Source organism: Moschus berezovskii, chromosome 7 (assembly GCF_049115385.1).
Source record: "Moschus berezovskii isolate FMDL1 chromosome 7, NW_MosBer_1.0, whole genome shotgun sequence".
Taxonomy (NCBI): domain Eukaryota; kingdom Metazoa; phylum Chordata; class Mammalia; order Artiodactyla; family Moschidae; genus Moschus; species Moschus berezovskii.
Genome location: NC_142466.1, coordinates 86,758,044 through 86,782,446, shown reverse-complemented (window position 1 = coordinate 86,782,446; position 24,403 = coordinate 86,758,044). Strand labels below are relative to the sequence as shown.

Sequence of the window (24,403 nt, the reverse complement as noted above, 5' to 3'; positions counted from 1 at the left end):
CTAGTTCAAAAAGGTATATGTACCCCTATGTTCATTGCAGCCTTTTTCACAATAGCCAAAATATGCTGCTAAGTCACTTCAGTCGTGTCCGACTCTGTGTGACCCCATAGACGGAAGCCCACCAGGCTCTCCCGTCCCTGGGATTCTCCAGGCAAGAACACTGGAGTGGGTTGCCATTTCCTTCTCCAATGTGTAAAAGTGAAAAGTGAAAGTGAAGTCGCTCAGTCGTGTCCGACCCTTAGTCTTGATGGGACTGCAGCCCATCAGGCTCCTCCATCCATGGGATTTTCTAGGCAAGAGTACTGGAGTGGCTTGCCATTGCCTTCTCCGAGCCAAAATATGAGAGGAACCTAAATGGCTATCAATCGATGAATGGATAGAACAGATGTGGTGTAAATATGTACAATGGAATATAATTTAGCTTTTTGGATTCCTATCTTTCTCTACTTCCAGTCATAGCCCCTTGGCACACAATGCATTTTCCTCCTTTTCTTTGGCTCCCAGTTTCCTCACTTTTTGATTCATATCATGTGGTTTCTCTGGATGTACTGTGTGATGAACTAGGTGATGGAGAGCAGCTGCTTTGCTCTGTAAGCGACGTCCTCTCTTCCTGCAATCTCTACCTCTATCCCCACCATGCCCCACCAGGCCCCAATTTACTGTGTCCTTGACATCTCTCCTGATTGATTTCCCCTTGCCAACCTCAGGAAGGTGCTGGAAAACCAGTCAGTACTAAAGTGTCAGTGTTCTATGGGCTATGCTAATTATCTATTGCTGCATAAGCAACCACCTCAAATGCAGGGGCTTGAGACAATATACATTCCGTGATCCTTCCTAAAGCCCCTGTGCTGACTGGGTGCAATTGGGCACTTCTCGTGCAGGGTCTTGAGAGTCCCTTGGACTGCAAGGATATCCAACCAGTCCATCCTGAAGGAAATCGGTCCTGAATATTCATTGGAAGGACTGATGCTGAAGCTGAAACTCCAATACTTTGGCCACCTGATGCAAAGAACTGACTCATTTGAAGAGACCCTGATGCTGGGAAAGATTAAAGGCTGGAGGAGAAAGGGATGACAGAGGATGAGACGGTTGGATGGCATCACTGACTCAATGGACACGAGTTTGCATAAACTCTGGAGTTACTGATGGACAGGGAAGCCTGGTGTGCTGCAGTCCACGGGGTTGCAAAGAGTCGGACACGACTGAGCAACTGAACTGACTGCCTGATGTGCAGGGTCCCTCCTGCAGTCACAGTCAGATGGAAAAGCCAAAGGCTGTCTTAGTCCATTCGGGCCCCTGTAACAAAACACCACAGACTGGGCGGCTTACAGACAGCAGGAATTTATTTCTCAGGGTGTTGGAGATCAAAGGATCAGGGGCCTACATGGTCAGGTTCTGGTGAGATCCTGCTTCCAGGCTGCAGACCGCTGACCTCTCACCGTGTCCTCCAATGGAGGAAGGGGAAGGGAGCTTTCTAGAGTCTCTCTATACATAGGCCATCGCTCCTAATGGCCTCATCTCCTTCTAACATCACCTCGCGGGTTAGGTGTCTAGTTGGGGGCATGTTCAGATCACAGCAGCAGCTGACTCTGGAGTCAAGGGGGAATCAATTGGAGCTTCCTCGCTCATGTGCATGGCAATTGCTGGGAGCTGTCGGCTGAGACCACAGCTGGGGTTGGCAGCCACACACCCACATGTGGCCTCTCCACGTGGCCTGGGCTCCCCCACAGCATGGGGGCTGGAACGTAACAGTGAACATCCTGGAGAGACCCAGAGGCAGCTGTGTCACCTTGTATGACATCATTTGTGCTGTGCGCTAGTTGCTGGAGCAGTCATAAACCCCCACCCAGTTTTATGGGAAAGAGACACAGCCTACAGTCTCAATGGGAAGAGTATCAAGGAATTTGAGGGCCAAGGCAAGTCAATACTTTTTTCTTTCCCTACTTAGTCAAGGCTGGACCACTGAAATCCAGCTTTAATAACATACTAGGGCTTCACTTTATGGATGTAGGTAATCCACCTTAGAAGGAATGGAAGAATCGATTGCTATTGCTAAACCCTTCTTCCTTTTCTTTTTTAGGAATGGTACCTACATCTGGGGTCATGGCTAACCAGAATAGAAGCCTCTATTTCCCAACTACCTTGCTACTAGCAATGGACATGAGACAAAGTTCCGGCCAAAGAACGTGATCAGAAATGTTATATGCAACTTTTGAGAGGTATCCTCAAAGGAAAAGAACAAGCTTTTCTTTCTCCTTTTATCCTTCATCTGGATGGAATGATGAAGTGACAGCTTAAGCTTAAACATCTGTCCTGGGATGAAGGCCACACCTATGAGCAGTGGAGCCCAAGTCCCTTCAGACTCTGCAGGCATGTCAATTCAGCCAAGACCATCTACTTGGAGACTTACCTGTGAGGGAATAAAACTTTGTGGGTTTAAGCCACTATTATTTGGGTTTCTTGTCACTAGCAGCTGAACTTAATCCTAAAATAATAAACAAAGCAAAGCTCCCTTTATAGGCTTAAACTTCACACTCCATAGAGTGGAACCTTACAGGGAAAAAAGGTTTTTTCCAGGAGTTCCTTTCATAGGGTGACTAGCCTTGTATTGCTCACTGGGTCATCAGGGACCAGTGTTTCTCAGTTGACCAGGGTGGGTGCACTATTAGCATTGCACATGCATGCATGCTCAGTCGCTTCAGTCATGTCCGACTCTTTGCAACCCTATGGGCTATAGCCTGCCAGGCTCCTCTAGCTATGGGATTTTCCCAGAAAGAATACCAGAGTGGGTTGCCATGCCCTTCTCCAGGGGATCTTCCCAACCCAGGGATCGGACTCACATCTCTGGTATCTCCTGCATTGCAGGCAGATCATTTTTTTGCTGGGTAGGATCCTCAACTAAAGGTCAATAGCAAATGGCTCCCCAACCCCTCCAAGTCTCTGTTAAAAAACAGAATTATAAATAAAACTGATTACAATCACCAAACTTGCTAAAAGACTGAACTTCATTATTTCAACTACTAAAAAGAAATGATAATTACAAAACATTATTATAGAGGTGCTAAGAAAGAAAACAAAGATCATGGCTTCTGGTGCCATCACTTCATGGGAAATAGATGGAAAAACAGTGGAAACAGTGTCAGACTTTATTTTTTTGGGCTCCAAAATCACTGCAGATGCTGATTGCAGCCATGAAATTAAAAGACGCTTACTCCTTGGAAGGAAAGTTATGACCAACCTTGATAGTATATTAAAAAGCAGAGACATTACTTTGCCAACCAAGGTCTGTCTAGTCAAGGCTATGGTTTTTCCCATGGTCATGTATGGATGTGAGAGTTGGACTGTGAAGAAAGCTGAGTGCCGAAGAATAGATGCTTTTGAACTGTGGTGTTGGAGAAGACTCTTGAGAGTCCCTTGGACTGCAAGGAGATCCAACCAGTCCATTCTAAAGGAAATCAATCCTGGGTGTTCATTGGAAGGACTGATGCTGAAGCTGAAACTGCAATACTTTGGCCACCTCATGCGACGAGTTGACTCACTGGAAAAGACCCTGATGCTAGGAAAGGTTGGGGGTGGGAGGAGAAGGGGACGACAGAGAATGAGATGGCTGGATGGCATCACCGACTCTGTGGATATGACTTTGAGTGAACTCCAGGAGTTGGTGATGGACAGGGAGGTCTGGCGTGCTGTGATTCATGGGGTCGTGGAGAGTCGGACACGACTGAGCTACTGAACTGAACTGAAGAATTGCTACAATGGAAATCATATTACAATTCACAAGTGAATCATATTAACATGTTGCACATATTAAATTGACACAACGTTATATGTAAAATATAACTTAGCACAAAAAAAGTCTCCTTACATTTCCAAATGCTCCCTCCATGCAGGATACTACCCTCAACTAAGAACCACTGCTCCAGACCAGGGAGACTGACCCACTGTGAGGGAAATTAAAATGGAAGAAGTCTTGTTCAGGCTTCAGAAGCAGCCGAGCAGTTCTCTGATCTTACTTGTGATCTGCCTGGACACTGCCTGGATTCCATGCTTGCACTTGAGCACAGCTCATCAGGCAGCACTTTAGATAAGAGAAGGAGTGGGTATTGGAATTCTTGAGCCCCTGGAGACCTGACCAGCTGTCTGGGGTTTAATGAAATCCTATGAATTGCAAGATAAAATAAATACTGTTGTAAAAATGTTAAAGTAAAACCAGAGCTGCCTTTTTGTGCACAAAGTGATGATGATGTCAGTTTGCAGCCTGAGATTATCAGCAAGAGCCCCCAAGCCGCAATTTGAAGTCTCACCCATGGAGTGGATGCACTGCCCAGGACCTTTCCCATACCCACAAAGGTGTGACCTCACTATGTCACCCTAGAGGATACAAAGTGGTTCTTAACACAAGTTGTGAGAAGATCTTGCTGGGTGTGGAGAACTTGACAGATTTGGTAAGTGGTAAGTCATTGGGGATATAAACAAAACTAAGACAGCAGGACTGGATGCATATATTGTCTTCCCCAGTGTTTAAGCACATAAGTGTGCTGTGCTAAGTTGCTTCAGTCGTGTCTCTTTGCGACCCCATGGACTTAGCCTCCAGGATCCTCTGTCCATGGGGATTCTCCAGGCAAAAATACTGGAGTGGGTTGCCATACCCTCCTCCAGAGGATCTTTCTGACCCAGGGATTAAACCCACATCCCTTACATCTCCTGTGTTGGCAGGTGGGTTCTTTACCACTAGTGCCACTTAGAAAACCCCGCTCAAGCACATACTTGTATGCAAAAAAAGAATTCACAGAAAACAAAAGGCAGAGTGACTTCCCCGGTGGTTCAGTGGCTAAGATTCCATGCTCCCAACGCATGGGGCCTGGGTTTGATGCCTGGTTGGGGAGCCAAATCCCATATGCCCCAACAAAGATCGAAGATGCCACGTGCCCCAACTAAGACCTGGCACAGCCAAATAAGTAAAATTAAAAAAAATTTTTAAAAAGCAGAAATCACTGAAATATAATTGACATTTCAAACTGCATTTTCAAGAAATATCCTCCTTTCTCAAACATCATTGAAAAATAAGCAATAGTGGATGAGTTATTGAGCCAGGCAACTTCTCAAGTTTGTAAGTTTTCAAGTATTCTTACCATTGCTGCAAAGTTAAAACAAACTGTCAGTCTCTCACTCTAGACGTACGTCTCAAGGTTAGACAACGAATCTACCTCAGAAGTCTTTTGAAAAGGCTTTTGAGAACCAAAGACATGCAAGCATTAGTGAAGCAGAAGAACCTCCTTTTCTCGAACACTGTGTCTTGGTGCCAAAAACACACAGCACTATTCCTGTATATCCTGGGCTAGGGTGCTGTTTTATATATATCAGACTTCATGCCTTCAGGCTGGCCTCCAGATTTCAGTATACCCTTAGCTTGGGCACTTTTCTTCTAGTCTGCTCAGTGGGCATTGCCTGGCCCCCTCCCCTGCCCCTCCAGCTGGGTCTCCCACAATCCTTTGCATTTGGGCCACGCCCTAACAGGCACATCACACCAAACAGAGGGAACCATAAAAGCAGCCCTGGAAGAGCATCAGCTTTAAAGCATGTTGTAGGGCTCTCAACCCATTCAGGAATCGTTTCATGACTTTACTCAGTATTGTCCAGGCTATTAAAAACTGGTGTTTCCTTCTCAACTTCAAATCATATTAAGGTTCTTGATAGTATGAGGCTATAATCACAGTCTTCTACAGCTCCAGTCAATACAGGAGGCTGAAGACAGTTATTAAAAAAGAGGCATCTGCTTCCCTGGTGGCTCAAACAGTAAAGAATCTGCCTGCAATGTGGGAGACCTGGGTTTGATCCCTGGGTTGGGAAGATCCCCTGGAGGAAGACATGGCAATCCACTCCAGTAATCTTGCCTGGAGAATCCCCATGGACAGAGTAGCCTGACGGGCTACAGTCCATGGGGTCGCATAGAGACAGACACATCTGAGCGACTAAGCACAACACACTTAGAATAAAGATTATCCCTACCTTCCTTTGTATGATAGTAAGCTGTCCTTTCAGTAAGACTTCCTTGGTGGTTCAGACAGTAAAGCGTCTGCCTACAATGTGGGAGACCCGGGTTCAATCCCTGGGTTGGGAAGATCTCCTGCAGAAGGAAATGGCAACCCACTCCAGTATTCTTGCCTGGAAAATCCCATGGAGGGTGGAACCTGGTAGGCTACAGTCCATGGGGTCACAAAGAGTCAGACATGACTGAGTGACTTCACTAACCTGGCCTTTCAGAGGTTTCAGATGATCAAGAAAAGCCCTTCTGCCAACATAGGATTGCCAGACTTTTATAAAAGATAAAATCCCCCAAATAAAAAAAAAAACAAGATGCCAAGTTAAATTAAGTTTCAGTTAAATAACATATATACACATGGTATCATACCCCTTCAGTATATAGGACACACTTATACTAAAAACCTATCTACTGTTTATCTACAGTTCCTATATATCTTATATCTATATACCTTACCCAGGTAACAAAAAGGCTGTGTGAGTCAGAATGCTTTGGGCTGCTTGTGACAGGAATCCAGCTCATACTGGCTTAAGTCAAATGGGGAATTAATTGGCAGATATAACTGAAAAGTCCAGGGATAGGACTGGCATCAGCTATGGTTGGGTCCAGAAGATTAAAGATATCATCAACGCTAGACTCTGCCTCTGTCTTTTTCAACATATTAGGTAGGTGTCTCCATGTGGGGGCCCCAAGTAATTCTGCTGCTGCTGCTGCTAAGTCACTTCAGTCGTGTCTGACTCTGTGGAACCCCATAGACGGCAGCCCACCAGACTCCTCTGTCCCTGGGATTCTCCAGGCAAGAATACTGGAGTGGGTTGCCATTTTTTTCTCCAATGCATGCATGCAAGCTAAGGTGCTTCAGTTGTGTCCGACTCTGCAAGCAGCTCTAGGCTTATCTTTTCTTAGTATGGGTTGCCTTTGTGGAAAAAAACCTCCTGTTTTCCAGTAGCTCCAAAGATGTCCTGTAACAGAGTCTCATTGCATTGATTGAGTCTTGTGCCCATCTATGAACCAGTCACTATAACCCATGAAATTGGACATTGTATTAATTCCCGGGGGCTTCCATAACAAAGTACCAAAACTGGTTGGCTTCAAACAACAGGAGTTTTATTCTGACATGGTCGTGAAGGTAAGGTCATGCTCCATCCAAAGACTCTAGGGGAGAACCCATTGCTTACCTCTTCCAGCTTCTGGTGGCTCCAGGCACTCCTCGGCTTGTGGCCACATCGTTCCAGTTTCTGTCTCTGTGGGTCACATAGCTTCCTTCTCTCTTCTGTCCAAACACCCTCAGCTTTTCCCTTATAAGGACACTTGTCCTGAAAGGCCAGTTGGGCATTTCAGGCCCAAATGGATAATTCAGGATAAGCTCCTCCTTTCAAGATCTTTATTTAATCACATCTTTTGCCATATCAAGCAATATTCACAGATAATTGGGGTTAGGACACCAAAATACATCTTTGGGTATTCAGTTTACTACAGGCATTTAGAGTTGAAAAGTCTGTGAGAAATAGGTACCTGAAAAAGGAAAAAATGGATGCTAAAATGCAAACACAGTAAAAGGCTTACAACAAGGACCTTCTATCCTATTCCATTCCATTGATTTCATGTATTTAGTTTTTGGAAAGTGCTTCCAATGTCCTGGGCACTGTGCTACCCATAGGAGCTTGTGGTCAGTCTGGAGTATTTAACTAGCACCTACTGTGTAAGTGCTGGGGAGGAGACCATGCTAACAAAGGAGAGTCCCTTCCATCAGGAACTTTACAGACAGGACAACTGTGGGGTGGGCAGAATGTGGTGGGTACTACGAGAATTGATTCTGACTGGGGCTTTCGGGCTGAGATGTAAGAAAGGGAAGGGGGACCTTCTAGGCAGAATAGCAGAGTCTCTGGGGAGCTGGTCTATGGGGAGCACAGGATAGCAGCCTGGCTTGGTTTGAGGAAATTTGGACACATAGCCTAGAATGCTAAGATTCTATATAAGCCAGGAAAAGCCATGGGCAGTTATTAAAGGCAGGGGTGATGTGACCAGACTGGTAGTTAGGAAAAATTATAACATTGTATACAATGGCTTGTTGCATCTGAGGTAGAACCCCTGGGTCTACCTTACTTACATTTCTTTCCTGCCCTCCCATCTACAAGAACTCCCCTATCTGAACTAGTCCCCTGTTGTTCTGCTTCACTGTTTTCTCTTTTGAGTCTTGTTGTCGTGGTGGAGTGTTTCTCCCCTCTTCCAGGCCTGTGCCAGTCTCCTGCAGCACCCAGCCTCTGCAGCACAAGTACCAAGCAACTGCAGCTTCCCTGGGCACCTGGAGCAGTTTTGTAAGAGAGCACCTCCAGTGAGAGACCAACCCATGAACAGCTTTTCTGGGCAGCTTAGAAGGTGATTTCTAGAAAGTTCTGGAGGGCAGATTTTCAGCAAGTTCTACCGACAACACAGCAATTTCTCTGCCACTTGAGCCACAGCCCTCTCCACAGAGGTCTCAATCTTATTCATGTGGTCGGTGGAGAGACAGGCAGATCTGAGAACAGACGATAATTGTTCTCAGATAAGCTGCTCAGAATACCTTCCATTCCTATATTCTTTATTTTTTTTAAAGGTTTATTTAGTTAGATGTTTATTTCTTTGCTGTGGTGAGTCTTTGTTGCTGCACATGGGCTTTCTCTAGTTGTGGCGAGTGGGGCTATTCTTTGATGTCAGGTGCGGACTTCTCATTGCGGTGGCTTCTCTTGTTGCACAGAGCACAGGTTCTAGGCGAGCAGCTGCTCTGCTGCATGTGGAATCACCCCGGACCAGGGATTGAACTGGCGTCCCCTGCACTGCAAGGTGGACTCTTGACCGCTGGACCACCAGGGAAGCCACATTCCTATATTATTTATAGTTCTCTTTGCTTTTTACCGGCCAGATTCTTGCGATACTATGTTAAAGAATCTTTATATTTAAACTTACCTTGTTTAAATTACTGTGTACTTTTTCTCTCTCTAGATAAGATCCAAGTGGATACACCATCCTTCTATACCTTCCTTGTCTAATGTTGTAGCCACTAGCCACATGTAGCTATTGAGCATTTGAAATGTGGCTGGTGCCAAGGAGACACTGACTTCTTTATGTTTACTTTTATACTGAAATTAAAAAAAAAAAAAGCAGACTTCCCTGATGGTCCTATGGTTAAGAATTCACCTGCCAATGCAGTGGACATGGGATGATCCTTGCTCTGGGAAGATCCTGCATGCCATGGACATAGAACCCATGCGCTAGAGCTGCCCATCTACAACAAGAGAAGCCACCACAACGAGAAAATGGCAGGCAGCAATGAAGCCCCAGAGCAGTCAAAAATAAATAAATAAAAATTAAGAAAACTGAAATGGTGTATTTATTTTCTGTTAAATGTTGTATGACATGTAAAACGTCCCATTCAGTTCAGTTCAGTTGCCTAGTCATGTCCAACTCTCTGCGACCCCAGAGATGCAGCTACTGGAAAATTTTAAATTATATATGTGGTTTGAAATCTATTTTTGTTGGACAGCCTGTCCTATACCAATTTTCTGTTCAGTCTTTCCTGATTTTCCTAGACAGACATGAATTCTCCTTGCTCCACAGCTCTTTGAATTTCTCTTAGGATATTTGTGGGGGGATACTTGCTGATATCTGTCTGCCAGAATCCTCTTTTTTAGGCATTACCTCAATTTCCTTTTGTGGAATTAGTGGCCACGTCCAGCTACAGAAATCAGAGTTGTCCTGGTTAGCCTGGTAAATGAGCATAGAACCAAATCCCTCTAATTGGAAGCTCCCTCTGGACACTTTCTATCTTGAGCAATGTTGCAAACAAGTGGGGTAAGTTGGAGGGCATATTTCCTATAGATGCTGCAGTGTGGCATATATACTAAAAACACTCTATCTGCTGTGTCACTTTTGTAGTGATTTCTGCTGCTTAGCCCTCTGCAGCATCTAGGTTTTCCAAACTAATTGAAGATCAATGTATAAGATTTCACTGATTCTCACTATTGACTCCCTGAGACCCTGACCTTTGTCCATCAACTCCTTTTCATTATGATTTACAAAGGCTCTTTCTATTGTTTGTGACCAAGAACTCTGAAAATGATTCTACATTGTTGTTCTATTATGTATTACATTTATTTCTAGCAAGTTCTAGCTATGGGGAAAGCCTCAGAATTGCAGGATAAACTGAAAAGTCAGGTTTTGAGGAGCACAGGAACCAGCCCCACAGATCTGCATGCCAAAAATGATGGGTACCATCATTGACATAAGTGCACACAGATCCTTTTTTGCCTTTGGATGATCACTTTGCTTATCCAAGGAATAGAGCGTAATGAATCAGCTGAGGGTAGGGGTCTGTAGTAGACAGAATAATGGACTCTCAAGATGTTCACGTCTTAATCCCTGAAACCTGTAAATATTACCTTAAATGGCAAAAGAGAATTTGCAGATGTGATTAAATTAATGCCACAGACATTATCTTGGATTATTTGGGTGGGACCCATGCAATCACAAGCATTCTTAGAAGTGAAGAAAGCTTCCCAGCTGGATCTGAGAGATGTGACTATGGAAGCAGGATTAGAAAGATGTTACCGATTTTGAAGATTTCTTGTTTGTAAAATGAAAGAAGGGGGTTATGCGCAGGGAATGCAAGCAATCTCTAAAAGCCGGAAAAAGCAATGCAATTGATCTTCCTCAGAGTCTCCATAAAGGAACACAGCCCCTCTGACATCTTGGTTTTAGCTCAGTGAGATTTTGGATCAACAGAACTATGTCATCTTAACTCTGCTGTTGTTGTTAGCAGCTTAGTTGTTCCTAAGTTGTGTCTAACTCTTTTCAACCCCATGGATTGTAGCCCGTCAGACTCCTTTGTCCCAGGGATTTCCCAGACAAGAATACTGGAGTGGGTTGCCATTTCCTTTTCCAGGAGATCTTCCTGACCCAGGTATCAAACTTGCATCTCCTACATTGGCAGGCAGATTCTTTACCTCTGAAACACCAGGGAAGCCCTCTGGGTTTGTGATAATTTGTTAGGACAGCAAATAGAAATCTGATACAATGGTCTAGTCCTTGAGCTAGAGAGGATATCACTTTGACTGATAGTCCAACTAAGGCTGTATCCCTTGGAGAGTAGGAGGTAGGTTCCTGTATGAACATAGGGTGCTATTAGCTAGTGAAGGAAAGAAAGCTAAACAGACAACACACAGGGGCACACTACAACCAACCACAACAGCCCCTTGCACATTATTTAATCACTGAAAATGAAAGTGTTAGTTGCTTAGTCGTGTCCTACTCTTTGCGACCTCAAGGTCTGTCCAGGGGATTCTACAGGCAAGAATACTGGAGTGGGCTACCATTCCCTTCTCCAGGGCATCTTCCTGACTTGGAGATCAAACCCCAGTCTCCTGTATTGCAGGCAGATTCTTTACCATCTGAGCTACCAGGGAAGCCCTTATTTAATCTAAATCTATCCACTTGAATTTTTAGAGTGAGCAACTGATTAGGTTAAACATTCTGGATGAGAAGCCTTGAGGAAATAGAAGAGCGCTTTATAAGCAATGTAAATCCAAATTCACATATGCAACACTGCATACATAAATACTGCATTTTAAAAGAACTTTAAGAACTACTCTTTAATTTCAAATTTTGCCATAAAGATCCCCATGAAACTTGGAAAGGATGATTCCCTCTCAGTAAAGATGTAGTTAATTTAGCCAGCTTCCCTAGTACCTAGACATATGGACCTCTTCTATGAAGTGTTTAAGAATCACTGGCTTAGTCACTGACTAATTAGCCATTGATAAATCACAAACACTAATGGGAACATACTTAGAGGCAAATGAGATGGAAATTATCGTTCACAGTCTAAGAAGGCAAAATGTTACTAGGAGAGCCAAAAAGAGCAATAAGGGAAGATACTTCGCCTGTTCTAAAACCCTGACTATGGTCATTGAAGGTTGGTAGGGGATCAGAGGCAAGAGCTGTAAGTCAAGACCAAGGACAAGCCAGAGCTGATGGTCAACACACACACAGCTTTCAAACACTTAGTTTGACCAGGTGGCAGTCTAACAATGGGCAATGAAAACATCATTTTGGAATATACTAGAATATCACTCTACAGGGGTTATTATTGTCAGCTCACGACTCAGGTTTTGACTCATAAAACCTCTCCTAACTCCCATTAAGGAGATCCGTGCTCAGGTGGTAGTAAGGAACCTTAACTTTTTGAAGGGGTCTGTTCTGGTTGAAACTAGTTTTGACTCTGAGAGTTCCTTCAGGAGTTTGTGTGTGTCCCCATTTGTCTTTTGGAGTTGGGGTTTGGGAGGGATGTGCCAGGGGGTTCTTTTCTCAGATACTAGAGCTATGTAGGTTCAAAAAGAGATGATTCTAGGAAAGTTGTTCTCAATTCTGGCCACATGTTCAATCTGAGAAGCTTTAAAACAAAAATACCTCAGAACTCTAGAGGTGGGACCCTGGTATCTAAATACTTTAAAATCTCCCAGATAATTTGAACATCTGGCCCCTGTTATCAGGGTTAAGAATCATTGCTTTATAATTTCCTAGTACAGGTCAACTTAAAATACACTCACAACCTAAAAGTTGAGAGTTATGTTTTATTTGGTGGGAATTGGGGGAGTTCAAGTCCGGGAGACAGTATCTCAAGTGACTCTGAGACAACTGCTGTGAGCAGGAGAGAGGAAGAGCCAGGTTTTCTAGAAGTTCTGCAACAAAGGGCAGCTAGTTGGAACATCAGATTATTGTTAATTAAAGAAAGCACATATCCCAAGTTAAGAAAGTTTGTGCTTTTCTGTGAATGAGACAATGCAAGAGTCTCAGCTCACTGAAATAATTTCTTCTTAAGTCACTTCAGTGGTGTCCGATTCTGTGTGACCCTATAGACGGCAGCCCACCAGGCTCCCCCATTCCTGGGATTATCCAAGCAAGAACACTGGAGTGGGTTGCCATTTCCTTCTCCAATGCATGAGAGTAAAAAGTGAAAGTGAAGTCGCTCAGTCCTGTCCGACTCTTAGCGATGGGGCCAGTATTCTGTGTTTTCACATCCCAAGTTCCCTTGGGCTCACTGAAGGGAGCGACTGAAGTCTGCTGGTATTCTTCTTCCTGTGTTCCCTTAGAACACAGGTTCAGGTTGGCAGGCTGCAACTGCTGATGACAATGACAGTCTTATTTACTGATACAGCAGGAAATATTCCATTTCTCATATGGTTATTCTATATGTCACTAGTTTTGTGGCATCTTCTCAGGTCGGTGTGGCTCAACAGTGCTTCTCAAACTTCCCTGTGCCAGAAGGTCACCTGGGTGCTGTTTAAAATTCAGATTTCCAGGCTCCATACTGAGAAAGTCTTAGAGGATCCCACTTGGGAAGCACCCAAGAGCCTTCGGATTTTCTCTGCTGCACACAGTTGGAGTGTCCCAACGCTCAACAAATGACCGCTGAGAGATAATAGCTGTAGGGAGATCAAGCCCACCTGGGACGAGCTGGTTGAAGAGAAAGGACAAATTTGTGAGTATCAGTTCAGTTCAGTCGCCTAGTCGTGTCCGACTCTTTGCGACTCCATGAATCACAGCACTCCAGGCCTCCCTGTCCATCACCAACTCCCGGAGTTCACTCAAACTCACCTCCATCGAGTCGGTGATGCCATCCAGCCATCTCATTCTCTGTCGTCCCCTTCCCCTCCCGCCCCCAATCCCTCCCAGCATCAGAGTCTTTTCCAGTGAGTCAATACCTGTTTTTCCTTGGCCACTCTATCCTGGGCAGTTTCGGCCAGGACTACGTGAGCAAGACCAGAGACGTGAGCAAGACCAGGAGTGTGACGATGGGTGTGGTTGGCTCTGGGTTCCGGAAAATTCCTCCGGGCCGGAGGTGGGGGCCGTTGTGTGCGGTGGGGGGAGGGCGGTCTCCGGGGGCCCTTCTCTCCGCCGCCGCTTCTCACCTCCTTTAAAAGCATCGAGACAGTCGGAGCCCAGCCCCGAAGGCGCGCCGGGAGCCTCGGGTGAGGAGCTGGGGAGGAAGCAGAGAGGGGGCGCGCCCAGGCTTTCCCAGCTCCCGCCGCTCGGCGGCCGCGGGCCAGGGCGCGCGCACCGCGGGGCCGGGAGTCCGGGCGCGGCCCCGGCCTCGCCTCTTCGCGCTCCCGAGGCCGTCCCCTCCGCGCGCCGCGGGCGCTGGCCAGAGGCGGGGACTCGCCGCTGCGGAGGCCCCGAAGGCGGCGGCGCCGGACTCTGCCCCGGGCGGACGGGAGCACGAGGCCGGCGGAGGTGGTGAGCGGCCCGGGAGAGCAGGGAGCCGGGCCCCCGCAGCGCCGCGCGAGCGCCGAGCCGCCGCAGGAGGTGAGTGGGCGGCGCGCGTGCCTGGCGGCCCTGCCCCCGGTCGCCGCGGCCCCCTTCTCTCTCCTTGTCCCTCCACGGCCCCGGGCCCGCGCCCAAGGACCCCGCGCCGGGCCCCGGAAACACCCGCCCTCCCGCGGCCGGCGCCCGGGCCGCAGCCTTTGAGCGGAGTGGGCTCGAGGCCGGCCCCGCACCTCCGCGCGCTGGAGCCTCCTTCCCGGGGCCGCCCCGGCCCGCCAGGGTCCGCCTCCCGGGCTGCGCTCCGTTGCTGGGCTCCCCTGAGGAGGCCAGTCTGGAGCGATGCGGGGCCTTTCTTTTTGTTCTTAGCTGTGTCACGCGCGTCGGCACCCAGAGTCAAAAGCGGGCATCCCCAGAGTGGCGCCAGTGGCAGCGGTGCGGGCGTGATTGCACGCGGGGAGGGCGGGCTGGCCGCGCCGCTCGTCTCTCTCCCCCTCCGCCCCGGGCCGCCGCCGCGGTGCCCACGCTGGCAGCAGTCGCGTCCTGGCAGGTGAGCTTGACGCCGGGTCCTCGGTCTGCGAGCTGCCCGAGCCCTTCCGAATCCCGCCTCGGGGATGCCCCGGGTTCCTTCTGAACCTGTATTTCCCACATTCGGCTGCGTGGAGGAGCCACAAAACTTCTGATCGGCCGTAAAAATAGTCTCCTGGGTTTACATACTCTTTATATGTCACACCCTACTTAGTATTTTTAATGATTGTCTTTCGGTAAAACAAAATAGGCAAAATACCTGTTTCGATGAGTGTTCTTTTTAGCGAAATTTTAGAATCATTGTTCGGCAAGTCGTGGTGATGCTTGAGATAATCCCGTTTCCAAATCTGCAAAACCAAACTTGTGTGACTTTCAGGGCTTTGAGATTTCCTTTGTCTGGTTTGTGGTCTCCAAGGTCCAATTGCCCTAAATAATGCAAATATTGAGGGACATTCCTAGGGGCAGAGTAAGATAGTCCAGTAGCCTGATTACATATTTAACAGTTTTCGAGAGACTGTTTGGCTCAAGGCCACGAGATTGACTCAAATTTAGGCAGTTTGAGTATTTCTGAATTTTTTTGTAGCCCGGGGCCTGAGAAGTTGAATCCCTTGTTGGTACTTGTGGGTCTTCTAGTGCACTCATCCATACCTCCTCCTCCCTGTGTTAGAGAAGATTAAGCTAAGCGCAGGCCACTGTGAAGAATAAATTTATTTGTAAATAGAAACCAGTAGCTTGCTAAGACTTGCGTTTTTTAGGTCAGAACTCAATTCTTAAGGTGTCAGTGGTGAAAAGACATTGAATTCTTAGGATGTTTAAAGAAAACAACACTTCAAGACATATTTTCTTCTCCTGTGAAGATATCACCTTTTCTCCCCATTGCTTTTGCTCAAAAGTGAAAGACCAAGGATGAGCGGAAGGAATGCTGGGGGTGAGGGCTGGAGGTCAGCATTGAAGAACATTGCTATTAGAAAATAAGAATGCCATTTGTTTTCTAATTGCTGGTACAGTTATTGATGTGGGAATGAAGAGATTTTGCATGCATATTGTTTTTTTCAGGGGTGGGGCTGAAACAGCAATGAGAATGGTTGACCGTGTCAGGCCCAGGGCCAGCTTCAGTCCATTTGTATGGCCACCATCCCCCAGCTAGGAGGGAACTGCTGATCCTATGAACGTTGCAGGCCAGCTTTCTGCATTTGAAGCACAAAGAATAGCCAGGCAGAGCCTGGGGAAACTGCCTGTGTGGGAAGAGTTGGAAGGTGGGGTGTCGCTTTCAACTTGCCATGCTGGGCAGAGTAGGATCCCATCACTGGCAGTGTAGTGAAAGGGAACAGGAGGTAGTGTGGCCCTGCTTTTAAACAGTCCTGGAGTGGTCCGGGAGGGGCTGTGAGGGGAGGCAGGGACTGGAGGAGAGGCCCTGTGCCTGGGGCTTTTTAATTCAGGGCTTTAATTTATTTTTATTTTATTCTATTTAATTCAGGGTTTTAATTTATTGTTGTTTTCTGTAGGGGAAAAAAATAGTAAGTTACCTTAGGAAAAGATTGATTCTTTTTTAATGACTTGAAATGGGAAATTAGGATAAGAAAAAAATCACTTTTTATTTAAAAGAAAAACTTGGTTAGCATTATTTTTTAAAACTTCACAAAAGTAGAAATAATGGTCTTGATATGCCCTTGTGCTTAGTTGCTCAGTCTTGTCTGACTCTTTGTAGCCCAGCAGGCTCCTCTGTCCACTCCAAGAATACTGCAGAGGGTTGTCATGTCCTTCTCCAGGGGATCTCCTGACAGGTCGGTTCTTTGCCTGCTGTGCCATGGGGGTGGTTCACCTTAACAAAGTGTGAATGGCATTTCACTTGCTCCCCCAAGATGATCTTAGAGTGTGGCTGCTTTCTAGACTTTTTCAAATTATTGGTGAAATTACACTGGAAGAGAGACTTGGCTTGAAGTTTAAGGATTATTTCCAGAATTCCCAGAGAGCCTATTTTGCTTCACAAAGAAATGTCCCCCACTTTCAGGAAAGAAAATGCACACCTTCTCAGATTTTTACAATGTGATCTTATTCTCTTTCAAGAGTGCATTAATAAAAGTTTCTCTTACTAAGATTTTGATGATTAGTGCCTGACAGGAAGAACACATATGTAAAAATACTGTATAATGAGATAGTTTGTTGTGGTTTCCAAGCTTTTTTACTCATTCTTGTTAGTAAAAAAAAAATTTAACGTCTAAAACTAGTACAGCATCATGTCAATTGTATCTCAATTAAGACCAGTTTTTAGCACTTCTCTGTATATATGTTTGTTATTTAATTATAAATTAACGTATATGTACTAATGTTGTAGGTCAAGATCAGATATATACTAAGGGCTGGATTCATTGTGGAGGTAAAACCCTCTTTCAAATACTCCTTGAATTTTGAGTTTTTTTGGTCTGGATCTTGTTAGATCTAAGTACATCATCATTGTTTTTACTTGGTGATGTTGCTCAGATGAAGCTGACTCAGGGTGGCAAGTGCATTCCTAACCCCTGGCTTGTGTTCACCTGTGCTTGCATTTATTTGTATAGCTTTAATCTGTGCTTTTTATGGGAACCTTAAAGCTTCACATCCTCTGTGAGGTTTAGTTTAGTTTTAACATGTACATTTATCTCATTGTGGGCTTGCCCAGTCAAAGGAGTGTGTCAGGTACCTCAGAGGGCTGGTGACAGGTGACCCTTGACGAAGGGACTTTGTGAGGGTGCAGTCAGTTCCTACTTTTACTAGCACTGTTAGTGTTTCATGGTAGTGTAATTAGTATAGTGTATGGAGAAGTCAATGGCAAGCCAAGTACTATTGCCTAGAAAATCCCATGGATGGAGGAGCCTGGTAGGCTGCAGTCCGTGGGGTTACTAAGGGTCGGACACGACTGAGTGACTTCACTTTCACTTTTCACTTTCACACATTGGAGAAGGAAATGGCAACCCACTCCAGTGTTCTTGCCTGGAGAATCCCAGGGATGGGGGAGCCTGGTGGGCTTCTGTCTGTGGGGTCACACAGAGTCGGACACGACTGAAGTGACTTAGCAGCAGTAGCAGCAACACAGTGTAATTAGTGTACACATAATATATTTAACTTGTTGGTGTAATATTTACATTACTAAACATAGTTGCTTTTCTACTTTTTGGACAAAAATAAATGTAACTTCTAGGATTTTTCCCCCAGCCCAGGTGGATCGTCTTTTACACCTTCTGGGCTGCATACGCCCTGCTGGTAGACAGCTGTTTCCTCTCACTTCAGTCTCAGGTAATTCTTTCACTTGATTCTCAGAAGAACCCTGTGAATGCAGGTATAATTGATCACACTCCCCCCCCTTTTTTTTTTTAAATGAGTAAACTGAGACTTTAAAAGGTTAATACCACAGCAGTTCTTTTCAGTTAATATTTGCTTGGTGACAAGTAAATGCTCTCATTTAATTTTCACACTAGCCTTAGAAGACAGGGATAAGCCTTTACAGGGGCTCTCAGGAGGTTGGGAGGAGATGAGGGACCACCCCGTCACCAGGTCAGAAATGTGCTGCCCTGTGTTTCTTCTGTTTCCTGCCCAGGCTCAAGATAGGAACCTGGGTTTTCTTAGTGTCCCCAGTGGTGGGGGCCAGCACAGAAGAGAGCTGGGAATGTGTTTGAATGAGTTCAGTTTGTTTTTCTGCTTCAGAATGCATACATATAGTATTATTGTTTTGTTTTAGAGGAAGCTATAAAATACTGTGATTTCATCTGGGAATGCTAGAAATATAACTTCAAAACTTGCTAATGTTACCACTGTATATCTTCCTAGCATATTAATTTTTTATTGTTACTGTTTGGCTTTTGCATTAAAGATTAGCTCCTTGAGGGGAAAAAAGATGATATAAAGCAAAAAATGAAGTCTTCTTTCTGTTCCTCCCTATCTCCTCCTCCCTTACTCCAACTTGTAAATATCTCTTCTTATGAACATTTGCTGTACATTTTCTATTATAGAGAAATGTATTGATTTATTGAGTATATTTTTAAAATTTTTCAATAAAAATAGGATATGGACATTACTATTTTGTAACTTTTTTCATGTAACAGTTTATGTTTTGATCATCTGTTGCTCCATAACAGATCAGCTGCAAGCTTAAAACCATCATTTAGTTATTGCTTCTGGTTCTGTGGGTTGACTGGACTGCAGTCTTTTGAGGCTTAGCTGGGCTGGAATTTCAAGATGGCTCATGTGCTATTACTAGTTTTTAAAAGTATTGCCTTGGTGAATTCCTGGACAAAATTTTAATAAATTAATGATTTTAGAAAAAAAAAATTTTAAGCTATTTCTCTGATTCCGATGCTGCCAGAACTGGAGGGTCTAGCCCGTTGAAATACTCTGTCGTTTATATCCACGCAGCAGGTAGATGATACCTTATCTTTCCTCTCTGTTTTCTGTATCAGTGAGGGAGGGTCCTGTAGAAGCCATGTTGCTCTGGAATTAGTGATCACTTCATTCTGATTGGGGCTTCCCTGGTGGCTCAAACGGTAAAAAATCTGCCCGCAATGCTGGAGACCCAAGTTCTATCCCTGGGTTGGGAAGACCTCCCCTGGAGGAGGAAGTGGCAACCCACTCCAGTGTTCTTTCCTGGAGAATCCCATGGACAGAGGAGCCTGGTGGACTGTAGCCAAAAGCCAAGGAAGTTTGGGGAATCCAAACTCAGACTTTAAACAGTATGGAAATGTTTAAACAGTATAGAAATGTTTCCCCAAAGATAAACAATGCACCCACTCCGACATGCCTTTCTGCTTCTTAAAAATAATTGAGTGCGACCAGAACAAGAGGCACTTGTCAGACCTGTCCAGTGAGCTCTGGAGAGCACAGTTCTCAATCTTGACCTGTATCAGCATCACCTGGAGAACTTTATAATCACATGATGCTGATGCTGCTGGTCCAGGGACTATACTTTGAGAACTGTTGAACTACAGCAGGTTTCTGTAAAGAGCCAGATGGTATTTTAGGATCTGCAGGCTCAGTGGGTTGTGTCACAGCTACACAATTCTTGTAGCCTGACAGCCATGACAGTATGTAAATGAATGGTCACGGCTGTGTCCCAACAGACCTTTATTTATGTCAGTGAAATTTTAATTCCATGTACTTCTCGTGTCATGAAATATTATTCTTTTTTTTTTTTCAATTAAAAAGCTTGAAATCTGAGCTTTTAGACAGTGTACAAAAACAGGTGGCTGGCAGGATTCTTCCCTGAAGCTGCAGCTTGCCGGCTCCCAAACAAGAGGAGGTATTTGGGAAAACTTGCTGTAGTGTAGCCGGGTCATCCACAGGGGAGTTGGCCCTTCTGCAGAAAGTCAGGTGCTGGAAGAAACACAATGGGATCGGTTCTCCTCCTTCATTTTCACTCATCCATCTCACTCTTTGGTATTTTCACTTCATAGCACTAAATATGTACATGAATTTTGACATTTTTTCTTTTTAAAACATTTTATTGAGCATAATTGATGTCACATGTTAGTTTCAGGTATACAGTGTAAAGATCCATTATTTGTATACTTTGCGAAATGTTCACCACTATAAATCTAGTTATCATCATTGCACATAGTTACAAAATTTTTTTCTTGTGATGAATTTTTAAGATCTACTCTCTTACAGCTTTCCGATATGTGATATGGTATTATTGTAGTTACCATGCTGTTTAAAGGTTTTTCTTTCTAAACTATTAGATTCTAGAATTGGGGGAAAATTGAGGGTTGGGAAAGTGGGAGTAGGAGAATTGTATACTTCCTAGTAAGTATTTAAAAGAATGGCAACCCACTCCAGTGTTCTTGCCTGGAGAATCCCAGGGACGGGGGAGCCTGGTGGGCTTCCGTCTATGGGGTCACACAGAGTCGGACACGACTGAAGTGACTTAGCAGCAGCAGCAGCAGCAGCAAGGGCTTCCCTGGTGGCTCAGAGGTTAAAGCTTCTGCCTCCAATGTGGGAGACCTGGGTTCAATCCCTGGGTCGGGAAGATCCCCTGGAGAAGGAAACGGTAACCCACTCCAGTATTCTTGCCTGGAGAATCCCATGGATGGAGAAGCTTAGTAGGCTACAGTCCACGGGGTCGCATAGAGTCGGACACGACTGACCGACGGAACGGAACAGAAGAATTTAAAAGGAGAATTCAATGAACTTGTCATTTAACCCTAATGGTTTAGACAGGAGTTTACCGACTTCCTTTTAACCCTAATGGTTTAGACTGGAGTTTAGACTTCCCCAGAGGGGCCAGATAATAATACATCTAACTGATTCAGTCTTCATTCTAACCCTTTGAGTAAATCCCCGTGTCAGTTGTTCAACTCTGCCTGGTACGCAGAAAGCAGCTGTGGGCAGTACTTCAAGGGCTGGGCGTGGCTGTGTTCACCAAAACCTTATTTACACAATGGGCTGCTAATGGTTCTAGGCCTCAGTATGCTGACTCCTGCCTTGGAGACATTCTTGGGGTGGGGTGGAATATCTTTGAACCCTCCAAAAAATGTTGGTGACCAACTCCTGAGACCTCAGCGCTAAGTCGGGCATCCTCCGATCTGTTTGCTCACTGAGGTGGCTTCTGAACTCCATTCAGGGCACTTCCGGCTCCATTCAGGGCACTTCCGGCTCCATTCAGGGCACTTCCGGCTCTGGCCCTCCGCCCACCTGGTAAGGCCATTTCTTCTGAGAAGGAATAAAGGTGCGGCTCCCATATTGTTTGGAGAAGCTGTGTTGTTCCTGCAGTGATGACACTGGTCAAACAAGTCAATCTGATTTGATTGCTTATGTATTTGCCTATATGATTAAAAACCTCTATGTGAAAATGAGGAAATGGAAAGATTATTTAACTAGGAAGTTCAAAGGGTTCATTCAAAAGTTTCCCATTTTCTTATGCTTTTTCTTAAAAAAAGTCTTTGTTCTCTTATAAAAATTTTTGCTTAAAAGGCAACAATACTTTTAACCAGTAGATTGAATTGCTTAAATTAATTAAGCCAGTCATTTTTTAAAAAATGACTCTTCCAACTTACCAAGAAACATTTAATGCAGATACACCTGGAATTTCACAAAGTTTAGCTGATTTAGGTTACTCATTTTCAGTATGTCAAGTGACTATAATGAAATATGAGACAAAACACATTCTGAAGCCTAAATTATGACTGTTAATTTGTCTGTCTCTGATCCACTTCCATCACCCCCAGTCTGTATAAATTCTAAAGTGGAGGAGAGTAGAGCCTTTGAAACATTTGACTACTCTGAGTGTCTGCCCTTAGTCTTCATCAGTTCAGTTCAGTTCAGTCGCTCAGTCGTGTCCGACTCTCCGCGACCCCATGAATCACAGCACGCCAGGCCTCCCTGTCCATCACCAACTCCCGGAGTTCACCCAAACTCATGTCCACAGAGTCAGTGATGCCATCCAGCCATCTCATTCTCGGTCGTCCCCTTCTCCTCCCGCCCCCAGCCCTTCCCAGCATCAGAGTCTTTTCCAGTGAGTCAACTCGTCGCATGAGGTGGCCAAAGTATTGCAGTTTCAGCTTTAGCATCAGTCCTTCCAATGAACACCCAGGATCGATCTCCCTTAGAATGGACTGGTTGGATCTCCTTGCGGTACAAGGGACTCTCAAGAGTCTTCTCCAGCACCACAGTTCAAAAATATCAATTCTTCGGCGATCAGCTTTCTTCACAGTCCAACTCTCACATCCATACATGACCACGGGAAAAACCATAGCCTTGACTAGACGGACCTTTGTTGGCAAAGTAATGTCTCTGCTTTTTAATATATCTTTGGCATTTTCCCAGCTATGACACCCTTCATCTTGGGCAGCAGTGTTTCTGCAGTCCTGGAAGTCCTGGGTGAGGCACGTTGCAGGACAAAGGGTCACTGTTGGCCCTTTCTCGGTCACGGTCATCTTCTTACCTGGGCAGCCCTCTGTCCACTGGGAGCCCAGAGCTCTCCTTATTGCGCCCTCTGGGCGGCTGCACACCGACTGACCTGCCAAGTGCTGGGTCAGGCGAGGGGCCTCTGAGACTGTACTCAGCTTCCTGGAACCTCTCTCTTGCATACTAGGGTCCTAGGCTAGGACGTCTGCTGCTGCAGCAGCATCTGTGAGTCAGCCCAGGTGATGGCAGTGACTGCTGCTTCAGTGGACAGCAGAGTTGCTGGTTCCTATAAAGTAACAACTGAGGAAGGAAAACATTCATCACCGTTTTCTTATAAAGTGCAGAAAAGGCCAGATCTGGAAATGATTTGTTATTAATCTTTCCATCTCTAAAAATGATTGCTGTTAGTTGCTCAGTCATGTCCGACTCTTTGCAACCCCATGGACTGTAGCCCACCAAGCTCCTCTGTCCATGGGATTCTCCAGGCAAGAATACTGGAGTGGGGCTGCCATTCCCTTCTCCAGAGGATCTTCCTGAGCCAGGGATCAAACCCAGGTCTCCCACATTACAGGCAGATTCTTTACTGTCTGAGCCACCAGGGAAGCCTCTAATACAAAGCCTCAGCATTCCCTGAGCCATTAAAACTGTATCAGTTGTGGTTCTAGGCACTTCTCTTATCTTTTCTGGTCTATATTCCTCATTTAAGCGCTCTGAGGAAGACAGTCCAGGGTTCTGTGGTTCTTAAGAGGTGGAGCCAAGTCTGACTCTGGCCATTGGGTTCTGAGTTTGTTCTCTTAACGCTGCCCTGGCTTCCTGTCGTAGCTGTTCACTAAACTTTTTGACTGGCTAAAGGAAGGAGAATGTTAAATGATCATCTGTAACTTCCTTGAAGTGAGAATTGAGTTATATTGTTTTCAAAGTTTTAGTACACCACCCTGACTCACATCTGCAGGTATAACAAAAGATCAAGTGAGGATCCCATCTAAAAGCATATTGTTAAGGGTTTAAGCATATGACAAAGACGGCCTTTCAGAGAACTGAGTGAAAATAGATTATTCCATAAGAGAGTGCTCAGAGAACTGGTTGGCCATTCCAAAAAGAAAAAAAAAAAAGTTTTCTTTGTACTTCCTTACTTCTTAGGTCAAAAAAGCTCCAAATAGATGAAATATTTAAATATAAATATGAAACCCATAGGTATGTTGAGATGAGATATGGGTAAATGTATATCTAAACTTAAAGTAGGAAATGTCTTTCAAAATATAAACAAAATCTAGAAACAATGAAAGAGTGATGAGATTGGATTATTTTGAAAACACCAACAATAGCCAAAAATTACGGGCAAAAGATTTCATAGAGAAAGGAGGAGTGGGCCTACTTGTTGGTAATTTAAGAAATGTCCCAGGTTATTTTGATACCTTATGAGGGTTAAGAGCAGCTGGAATAGAAGGAACAGCCAGTGGAGTAGAAAGAGGAGGATTTTTAATTTTATACTTCACTGTGTGTGGTTTTTCTCCCCAATTGTATTTGTACTCATATATATATATAGTTTTAAAGAAAGACTGTTTCATGATCAAAAACATGATAAAAAGTGGAGACACATTTTCAGCAGATTCATGGAATTTTCTGGAACTTTAGTATTTCTGAGCATCACTCTCTGTTAGTACA

The 24,403-nt window shown here is 45.0% G+C and overlaps 2 protein-coding genes across 5 annotated transcripts in view; one reads left to right on the top strand and one right to left on the bottom strand.

Moving 5' to 3' along the window:
* Positions 1–12,637: 12,637 nt before the first annotated feature.
* On the bottom strand, positions 12,638–14,049 carry LOC129556977 (uncharacterized). Its single transcript, XM_088838083.1, has 2 exons — positions 13,783–14,049; positions 12,638–13,534 (listed from the first exon to the last, which is right to left on the bottom strand). Exons 1-2 carry the CDS (start codon positions 14,002–14,004, stop codon positions 13,400–13,402), a joined length of 357 nt encoding a protein of 118 aa, XP_088694209.1. The 5' UTR covers positions 14,005–14,049; the 3' UTR covers positions 12,638–13,399.
* Positions 13,922–24,403, top strand: part of GOLM1 (golgi membrane protein 1) — a 63,125-nt gene continuing 52,643 nt past the window's right edge. For 2 of the 4 annotated variants that reach the window (XM_088838082.1, XM_088838079.1), the window contains exon 1: positions 14,061–14,383. The gene's annotated coding sequence lies outside the window, so the exon portion shown is untranslated. The other 2 variants (XM_088838080.1, XM_088838081.1) reach the window with 2 other exon arrangements.

Bases quoted from the DNA above. Each gene is read 5' to 3' on its own strand.
- LOC129556977 (XM_088838083.1), bottom strand. From the start codon at position 14,004: ATGCTTTTAAAGGAGGTGAGAAGCGGCGGCGGAGAGAAGGGCCCCCGG. The intron at 13,535-13,782 runs GTATTGACTCAC...CTCTTCAACCAG, and splicing joins GAGTGGCCAAGGAAAAACAG to CTCGTCCCAGGTGGGCTTGA.